Source organism: Pseudorasbora parva, chromosome 16, assembly GCF_024679245.1.
Source record: "Pseudorasbora parva isolate DD20220531a chromosome 16, ASM2467924v1, whole genome shotgun sequence".
NCBI lineage: Eukaryota > Metazoa > Chordata > Actinopteri > Cypriniformes > Gobionidae > Pseudorasbora > Pseudorasbora parva.
This window is the reverse complement of record NC_090187.1, coordinates 465,001-475,000: the sequence shown is the minus strand read 5'-3', so window position 1 is coordinate 475,000 and position 10,000 is coordinate 465,001. Positions and strand designations below refer to the sequence as shown.

At 48.6% G+C, this 10,000-nt stretch overlaps 1 protein-coding gene across 6 annotated transcripts in view; it reads left to right on the top strand.

Annotated features, from left to right (window-relative positions):
- Nucleotides 1-10,000, top strand: part of st7 (suppression of tumorigenicity 7) — a 24,810-nt gene that overhangs the window by 13,444 nt on the left and 1,366 nt on the right. For 5 of the 6 annotated variants that reach the window (XM_067419583.1, XM_067419581.1, XM_067419580.1 and 2 more), the window contains 6 exons: nucleotides 315-429; nucleotides 1,560-1,632; nucleotides 2,731-2,833; nucleotides 3,071-3,221; nucleotides 5,961-6,053; nucleotides 7,310-7,452. In XM_067419583.1, the coding sequence (XP_067275684.1) occupies nucleotides 315-429; nucleotides 1,560-1,632; nucleotides 2,731-2,833; nucleotides 3,071-3,221; nucleotides 5,961-6,053; nucleotides 7,310-7,452 (678 nt within the window). The remainder of the gene's footprint in view (nucleotides 1-314; nucleotides 430-1,559; nucleotides 1,633-2,730; nucleotides 2,834-3,070; nucleotides 3,222-5,960; nucleotides 6,054-7,309; nucleotides 7,453-10,000) is intronic. The other variant, XM_067419584.1, reaches the window with a different exon arrangement.

Here is a 10,000-nt window from a genome sequence, read left to right as displayed (position 1 = left end):
CATGCACACGCACACACAGGCACACGCACACACATGCATACTCACACACACGCATGCTCTCACAAGCACGCACACTCACGCATGCACACGCACATGCATGCACACTCATGCGCACGCATGCTCTCACAAGCACGCACACTCATGCGCACGCATGCTCTCACAAGCACGCACACTCACGCATGCACACGCATGCACACTCGCACGCACGCACACACATGCACACTCACACACGCACGAGCACGCACGCACGGACGCACTCTCACACACACACACATTCTCTGTCCTAACCATGAGCTGGTTCTGTGTGTCTGCAGTTAATGAAGGAGTTTCCTCTGCTCAGTATGTTTAATATTCATGAGAACCTGCTGGAGTCTCTGCTGGAGCTGCAGAACTACGCCGACGTGCAGGCCGTGCTCGCCAAATACGACGGTACGCAACACACACTCTTCATTTGACCTTCAGCGTAAGGCCATAAACCCCAGCAGGAAGTCTTAAATTAAATCAGTGTGTGATCCATTTATTAAAACTGTAATTCATTGAATAATGTCACAGGAATGGTCAGATTTGTCTGAATAAATCAAAAGCATGTCCGACTCTTAAAGGGCCAGCTCACCATTAATGAGAATCCTGCGATTATTTCCTCCCTAGTGTCGCTCAAACCCGTCAGTCTTTCCTTCCTCATATAAAGCCATGGAGTGTCTTCAGAACATCGGGATAATCCGCTCCATCCGTACGGATCCGTTCCTCTTTATGAGCGTCTGAAGCTGCTTAGCCTGTCAATGGAGGACAGAAATCTGTCGATTTCATCTCAAATATCTTCATCTGTGTTCAGAAGATCAACGAGAGTCACATTTAATCATTAAAGCAGAACTCCGGTGAGAAATGACCCTAGGGGTAATTAACGGATGGTTACCGAGTAGATCGTTCTCTGGGATGCGATTTTATGAAAATCAAATGTAAAGATTTTTATCTCAGATTTTAATCACAGATTAGCTTGTATTGGGGCAAAGGGTAAGTGAAATTAAACCGCTAGTTAATACCGCTAACTGCTCAAAATAGCCTCACACTAACACGGCAGCATGATGAGGGTCCCTACACGCAAACCGCAGCACTGAGCACCACGGAGCACAGCGATCGCGGCTCGACTCTATCGGATGTCATGAACTCATCGTCAAATATTTGCTCTTGGTTTAATCATAAATCACTGACAGGATTCCTCTAGGGAAATGTAGTTTTTGTCTCCTAAAAGAAAGAGTTGATTCAGTAATTCAGTCTCACTCCTGTTACAGTGTAAACATGTAATTTGCATAATGCCCAACCCCTGGTCATGATTGGCTGAGCAGCATCTCTTAGCCCCGCCCTCACTCATCTTCAGTCGGTCTTAAATCTACATCATGACCCTGCGGAAAACTTGTTTTGATGTGTGTGTGTGTGTGTGTGTGTGTGTGTGTGTGTGTGTGTGTGTGTGTGTGTGTGTGTGTGTGTGTGTGTGTGTGTGTGTGTGAGAGAGAGAGAGTCTCTTGTGGATAATGATGTTCACGTCCTGCTACTCTTCACAGACATCAGTTTGCCAAAGTCTGCCACCATCTGCTACACAGCGGCGCTCCTCAAGGCCCGGGCCGTGTCCGACAAGTGAGTCTCACACGCTTCATACATGACACACACGCTTCATACATGACACATGCTTCATACATGGCACACACGCTTCATACTTGACACACTCTCTTCATACATGACACGCGCTTCATACATGACACACATGACACGCTTCATACATGACATACTTCATACATGACACACGCGCTTCATACATGACACACATAACACGCTTCATACATGACATACTTCATACATGACACACGCGCTTCATACATGACACACATGACACGCTTCATACATGACATACTTCATACATGACACACACGCTTCATACATGACATACTTCATACATGACACACGCGCTTCATACATGACACACATGACACGCTTCATACATGACATACTTCATACATGACACACGCGCTTCATACATGACACACATGACACGCTTCATACATGACATACTTCATACATGACACACGCTTCATACATGACACACATGACACGCTTCATACATGACACGCGCTTCATACATGACAAACGCTTCATACATGACTCACATGACACGCTTCATACATGACATACTTCATACATGGCACACATGACACGCTTCATACATGACACGCTTCATACATGACACGCTTCATACATTTATGAAATTTTAGATGTCTGGACTAGAAACAAGACAAAAATACTAAGTAAGACAAGCTTTTTTGTAGTGTATTAGTTAATATAAATCCAGCCGTTTATGGTTTGTTCATGTTAGTTCACAGTGCATTAAATAATGTTAACAAGATTTTAATAATGCTTTAGTAAATGATAAAATGAACATTAACAACGATAATTAAATGCTTTATAAGTGCGCTTCATAATTAGCTAATGTTAACTAATGACCATTATTCTAAAGTGTTACTCAAAGCACGATAATACATTAAAACAACACGACACACACTCCGGTTTGCAGTATAAAGCAGCCTTACGGAGTGTGTTTGTAGAGGTCAGTATGCGTACAGCAGGACGAGCTGTGTTTAAAGGGACAGAACGGAGGAAACCCTCGGATCTCCTCTGACCAATGAACACACACAGGTCAGAGGTCAGGGCTGTTTTGTGACCCTGATGCGGTTTGTGCAGGTTTTCCCCAGAAGCGGCGTCACGGAGAGGTTTGAGCACAGCGGAGATGAATGCAGTCGAAGCCATACACAGAGCGGTGGAGTTCAACCCACACGTACCGAAAGTGAGCTCCGTGTGTGTGTGTGTGTGTGTGTGTGTGTGTGTGTGTGTGTGTGTGTGTGTGTGTGTGTGTGTGTGTGAGAGAGAGAGAGAGAGAGATGGGTAGGTTTAGGGGCAGTGTAAGGGGATAGAAAATATGGTTTGCACAGTGTAAAAACCATTACGCCTATGGGATGTCCCCACATTTCTCAAAAACAAATGTTTGTGTGTGTGTGTGTGTATCTGTGTGTGTGATCTGCAGTACCTCTTAGAGATGAAGAGCCTGATCCTGCCTCCGGAGCACATCCTGAAGCGCGGTGACAGCGAGGCCATCGCGTACACATTCTTCCACCTGCAGCACTGGAAGCGGGTGGAGGGCGCGCTCAACCTGCTGCACTGCACCTGGGAAGGAAGTGAGTGACCCTGACTCTAACTGACCTAACCCTGAACCTCACTGACCTGATCCTAACCCTAACCGACCTGTCCCTAACTGACCTAACCCTGTCCCCCACTGATCCTAACCCTGACTCTAACTGACCTAACCCTGACCCTAACCGACCTAACCCTGACCCTAACTGACCTAACCCTCACTGACCTAACCCTGACCCTGACCCTAACTGACCTAACCCTCACTGACCTAACCCTGACCCTAACCCTGACCCTAACTGACCTAACCCTCACTGACCTAACCCTGACCCTAACTGACCTAACCCTCACTGACCTAACCCTGAACCTCACTGACCTGATCCTAACCCTAACCGACCTGTCCCTAACTGACCTAACCCTGTCCCCCACTGATCCTAACCCTAACCGACCTGTCCCTAACTGACCTAACCCTGTCCCCCACTGATCCTAACCCTGACCCTAACCGACCTAACCCTGACCCTAACTGACCTAACCCTAACCCTGCCCCTTCCTGACCTAACCCTCACTGACCTAACCCTGACCCTAACCCTGACCCTAACTGACCTCAACTTGACCCTAACCGACCTGACTCTAACTAACCTAACCCTGACCCTGCCTGACCTAACCCTAACTGACCTGACCCTGACCCTAACTCTGACCTTAAATGACCTGACCCTAACTCAACCTGCTGCACTGCACTTGGGAGGGAAGTGAGTAACCCTAACCCTAACTGAACTGTCCCGAGCCGTCCTGAACCGCATCGAGCCGCCCCGAACCGCACGGAACAGTATCGAGCCGCCCCGAACCCCGAACCGCACGGAACCGTATCGAGCCACTCTGAACCGCACGTAGTCGCCCTGAACCACCCCCGGAACCGCACGTAGTCGCCCTGAACCGCACGTAGTCGCCCTGAACCGCACGTAGTCGCCCTGAACCGCACGTAGTCGCCCTGAACCGCACGTAGTCGCCCTGAACCGCACGTAGTCGCCCTGAACCGCACGTAGTCGCCCTGAACCGCACGTAGTCGCCCTGAACCGCACGTAGTCGCCCTGAACCGCACGTAGTCGCCCTGAACCGCACGTAGTCGCCCTGAACCGCACGTAGTCGCCCTGAACCGCACGTAGTCGCCCTGAACCGCACGTAGTCGCCCTGAACCGCACGTAGTCGCCCTGAACCGCACGTAGTCGCCCTGAACCGCACGTAGTCGCCCTGAACCCACGTAGTCGCCCTGAACCGCACGTAGTCGTCCTGAACCGCACGTAGTCGTCCTGAACCGCACGTAGTCGTCCTGAACCCCACGTAGTCGCCCTGAACCGCACGTAGTCGCCCTGAACCGCACGTAGTCGCCCTGAACCGCACGTAGTCCCCTGAACCGCACGTGGTCGCCCTGAACCGCACGTGGTCGCCCTGAACCGCACGTGGTCGCCCTGAACCGCACGTGGTCGCCCTGAACCGCACGTGGTCGCCCTGAACCGCACGTGGTCGCCCTGAACCGCACGTGGTCGCCCTGAACCGCACGTGGTCGCCCTGAACCGCACGTGGTCGCCCTGAACCGCACGTGGTCGCCCTGAACCGCACGTGGTCGCCCTGAACCGCACGTGGTCGCCCTGAACCGCACGTGGTCGCCCTGAACCGCACGTGGTCGCCCTGAACCGCACGTGGTCGCCCTGAACCGCACGTGGTCGCCCTGAACCGCACGTGGTCGCCCTGAACCGCACGTGGTCGCCCTGAACCGCACGTGGTCGCCCTGAACCGCACGTGGTCGCCCTGAACCGCACGTGGTCGCCCTGAACCGCACGTGGTCGCCCTGAACCGCACGTGGTCGCCCTGAACCGCACGTGGTCGCCCTGAACCGCACGTGGTCGCCCTGAACCGCACGTGGTCGCCCTGAACCGCACGTGGTCGCCCTGAACCGCACGTGGTCGCCCTGAACCGCACGTGGTCGCCCTGAACCGCAGCGGGTCGCCCTGAACCGCAGCGAGCCGTCCTGAACCGCAGCGAGCCGTCCTGAACCGCAGCGAGCCGTCCTGAACCGCAGCGAGCCGTCCTGAACCGCAGCGAGCCGTCCTGAACCGCAGCGAGCCGTCCTGAACCGCAGCGAGCCGTCCTGAACCGCAGCGAGCCGTCCTGAACCGCAGCGAGCCGTCCTGAACCGCAGCGAGCCGTCCTGAACCGCAGCGAGCCGTCCTGAACCGCAGCGAGCCGTCCTGAACCGCAGCGAGCCGTCCTGAACCGCAGCGAGCCGTCCTGAACCGCAGCGAGCCGTCCTTAACCGCTCCGAGCTGCTCCGTCCTGAACCGCAGCGAGCCGTCCTGCCGTCCTGAACCGCAGCGAGCCGTCCTGAACCGCAGCGAGCCGTCCTGCCGTCCTGAACCGCAGCGAGCCGTCCTGAACCGCAGCGAGCCGTCCTGAACCGTATCGAGCCGTCCTGAACCGCAGCGAGCCGTCCTGAACCGTATCGAGCCGTCCTGAACCGCAGCGAGCCGCCCTGAACCGCAGCGAGCCGTCCTGAACCGCAGCGAGCCGTCCTGAACCGTATCGAGCCGTCCTGAACCGCAGCGAGCCGTCCTGAACCGTATCAAGCCGTCCTGAACCGCACAGGACCTGCCGGTTAACTCAACACCGTGACCAAACACACGGCTCCTGTGAGCCACACCGGGGCATGAAACACACACGCAGCTCTTTATATGTTTCCTCTCTGAGGCTGAAGTGAAGTGTTGAGTGCTGTTGATGGACTGATGCTTCAGCTTTCAGGATGATCCCGTATCCTCTGGAGAAAGGACACCTGTTCTACCCCTATCCGGTCTGCACCGAGACGGCCGACAGAGAGCTGCTACCCAGTAAGAGATTCTCCTGCATGTCTCCTGTAGACCCGTCCCGCCCGTCTAGTCTCAGTCCGGTGCCAAACTACCCTAGAGAGTGTGTCATATTCAGGACACCGGTCCTGGTTTCTGTTTAGTCAAGTTTTAGTTTGGGAATTGTATTCTCAGAATTGATGATTACTGCACCGGATTGTTATTGATTTGGTATATTTCATAGAGCGCATTTAGGCCACGCCCACACTGGGGGGGGGGGGGGGGGGCAATCCAACGCTCTCCGTTGACTTTATATTGCGTGAGGCTGCCTCAGTGTCATTTCACACTGCAAAACACACTCTTCTTACTCAGTGTTTCTGTCGTGTTTCTAGTCCAAACATCTAAACATTCTTAAACCAAGAAACATTTACTAGACAAGCAAAAGTAATTGTCTTGTTCTGGGAAAAAATTAATTAAAATAAACGAAATAATCTTAATTCAAACAGAAAACAAGATTATTTCGCTTATTTTAAGCATAAACTCCCAAAACAAGACAATAATGTTTACTTGTCTAGTAAATGTTTCTTAATGTAAGAATTTTTTGATATTTTGACTAAAACAAGTAAGAAATGCATTTTTTGCAGTGCAGACTTATTACAAAAGACAGGACAATGTCTTAACGATTTTATGTGACGAGGTGTCAGCAAACAAGCTAAAGAACAGTTTTATAAGCTGACCCCAAAAACGAGCGTTTAAGGAGACAAAAGTGGACGCTTCAGCAGAAGAATGGGTCAGTTTTAGGATCCGGCCCCTCAGTGTGTCTACGTGAGCAGTAAACATGTTGTCACCAAATGTCAGCGTTATATATTATATTTCCTGTCTCTGATTACTTTCTCCTCCAGTGTGTGTAGTTCTCAGTGTAATATAACATGTCCCGCTCTGACTCTAGTCCCTGTGTCCTTAAACGTTCGTTTTTGGCTCAACAGCTTATAAACACTTCTAGTTTTTTGGCTCTGGGTTCTTTATCTTGTTTTCTGCACACCTTGTCTCAGCTTTTAGACATTGTTCGTTTTTTTGTTATAAGTCAGAAATGACAAGAAGGCGTTTCCAGCAATAGAAAGTCAATGGAGACGGTTGGTTCAGTTCACAATCAGACAGGACGTGCTGTTGAGCGCTGAATGTGCATCGTGATTATTGACCGATGATGCAGTGGTAGTTAACCCTGTGTGTGTGTGTGTGTGTGTGTGTGTGTGTGTGTGTGTGTGTGTGTGTGTGTGTGTGTGTGTGTGTGTGTGTGTAAGCAGTGTTCCACGAGGTGTCAGTGTACCCGAAGAAAGAGCTGCCGTTCTTCATCCTGTTTACGGCCGGTCTGTGCTCCTTCACAGCGATGCTGGCTCTGCTCACGCATCAGTTCCCGGAGCTCATGGGAGTGTTTGCTAAAGCCGTGAGTATATCTCACCCTTAAAGCGTCACTGTGTGACTTTTTTAGTTTATTCTTAGCTAAAAACACTTAGTTCTTTCAAAACTATATGTGCTCATTAATGTATATTTACTTCTTTCACGTAATAAAGTATTCTGGTAAGTTTATAATCTGCCGTTGATAACACATACGGGTGAGGGGTTCGAACGCCGGCCGCCATGTTGCCCCTCCATCTTGAAAGTACGGTAGCCACAGAGGGACATACCCGTAAACTCAAGCTTCGCCTTTCGTGTTTAACACTCGATGGCACTCATGGACGAGGCCGAACTGGAAGCATGTTAATCTTGGACTAAATCAGCCACCGTAGGAGTTAAAGCGAAATCAGAACTGAGAGGAACAGAAGCTAATATTCTCTGGATGGTCATAAAGCTTTACACCGCTAGATTGGGAATATCACACAGGGGAGCTTTAACACACACTTCACCCGGAGCTCATCATTCTATCATCATATCCTTTAAAGGGATAGTTCACCTAAAACTGAGACCCCCTAGGGCATCAACATGTCGGTGTGTTCGTTTCTTCAGTAGAACACAAATGAAGATTTTTAACTCAACCGTTGATTTTTGCGGGAGAAAATTAGCTTTGAGCTAAATCCGGTACAAAACATGCAATGGAAACATTTATGTCAAAAATTGTACATAACTATATGAATAAAGTTACAGTCTTGTTCAAAATAATAGCAGTACAATGTGACTAACCAGAATAATCAAGGTTTTTAGTATATTTTTTATTGCTACGTGGCAAACAAGTTACCAGTAGGTTCAGTAGATTCTCAGACAACAAATGAGACCCAGCATTCATGATATGCACGCTCTTAAGGCTGTGCAATTGGGCAATTAGTTGAAAGGGGTGTGTTAAAAAAAATAGCAGTGTCTACCTTTGACTGTACAAACTCAAAACTATTTTGTACAAACATTTTTTTTTAGCAATCCTGTGAATCACTAAACTAATATTTAGTTGTATGAGCACAGTTTTTTTTAAAACTGCTTGACATCTGTGTGGCATGGAGTCAACCAACTTGTGGCACCTCTCAGCTGTTATTCCACTCCATGATTCTTTAACAACATTCCACAATTCATTCACATTTCTTGGTTTTGCTTCAGAAACAGCATTTTTGATATCACCCCACAAGTTCTCAATTGGATTAAGGTCTGGAGATTGGGCTGGCCACTCCATAACATTCATTTTGTTGGTTTGGAACCAAGACTTTGCCCGTTTACTAGTGTGTTTTGGGTCATTGTCTTGTTGAAACAACCGTTTCAAGGGCATGTCCTCTTCAGCATAGGGCAACATGACTCGCGTCTAAACGATCAAATGTACTCAAACATCTATGTCAAAATGACCGGCTTGGAGAGTCTCTGAAACACAGTTTGTGTCTAAAATGGACGTAGTTATTATGGATAGTCGGGAGAAAGTGTAGTGCATCTGCCTATTATCAGTCGCCTAGATCTGCACATCTGTCTTAAAGAGGCAGCGGTGTAAATAAACATGATGACGAATTACTGCGAATTAAACAACCAAATGCAAAGATAAAATCACTCACAGCTCTTGAATGAATAACCAGCTTTAATAAGCATTATTTTGGCTATTTATGATAAACTATGCAGTGTTATTTTACGTTTGATTAGCCTACTAGAATTCTTCCTGAAATTAAAGCACTGTGCAGGCCTATATAATGTGTATCTTTGTTAATTGTGTGTGTGTGTGTATATATATATATATATATATATATATCTGCAACTGTCTTCTTCTTCGATAGTAAGCTACTGTCTGTATACTGCCACCTGCTTGACTGGAGGTCTAGCAACCCAAGTGCAAAAGCCACTTCACACAGCATAGACCGTTAAAAGCTTCAGACACAGATGTAGTTGCGTGTTCTGAGTTAACACAATCAGAGCGTAAAAAACGGGATATTTTACGGGAAAATACTAAAAAGGGAAGACAGCGGGAAAAGAGCTAAAATACGTGAGAAACCCGGGAAAAACGGGAGGGTTGACAGCTATGATGCAAACTGATCCATGATCCCTGGTATGCGATAAATAGGCCCGACACCATAGTAGGAGAAACATGCCCATATCATGATGCTTGCACCTCCATGCTTCACTGTCTTCACTGTGTACTGTGGCTTGAATTCAGAGTTTGGGGGTCGTCTCACAAACTGCCTGTGGCCCGTGGACCCAAAAAGAACAATTTTACTCTCATCAGTCCACAAAATGTTCCTCCATTTCTCTTTAGGCCAGTTGATGTGTTCTTTGGCAAATTGTAACCTCTTCTGCACATGCCTTTTTTTTAACAGAGGGACTTTGCGGGGGATTCTTGAAAATAGATTAGCTTCACACAGACGTCTTCTAACTGTCACAGTACTTACAGGTAACTCCAGACTGTCTTTGATCATCCTGGAGGTGATCATTGGCTGAGCCTTTGCCATTCTGGTTATTCTTCTATCCATTTTGATGGTTGTCTTCCGTTTTCTTCCACGTCTCTCTGGTTTTGCTCTCCATTTTAAGGCATT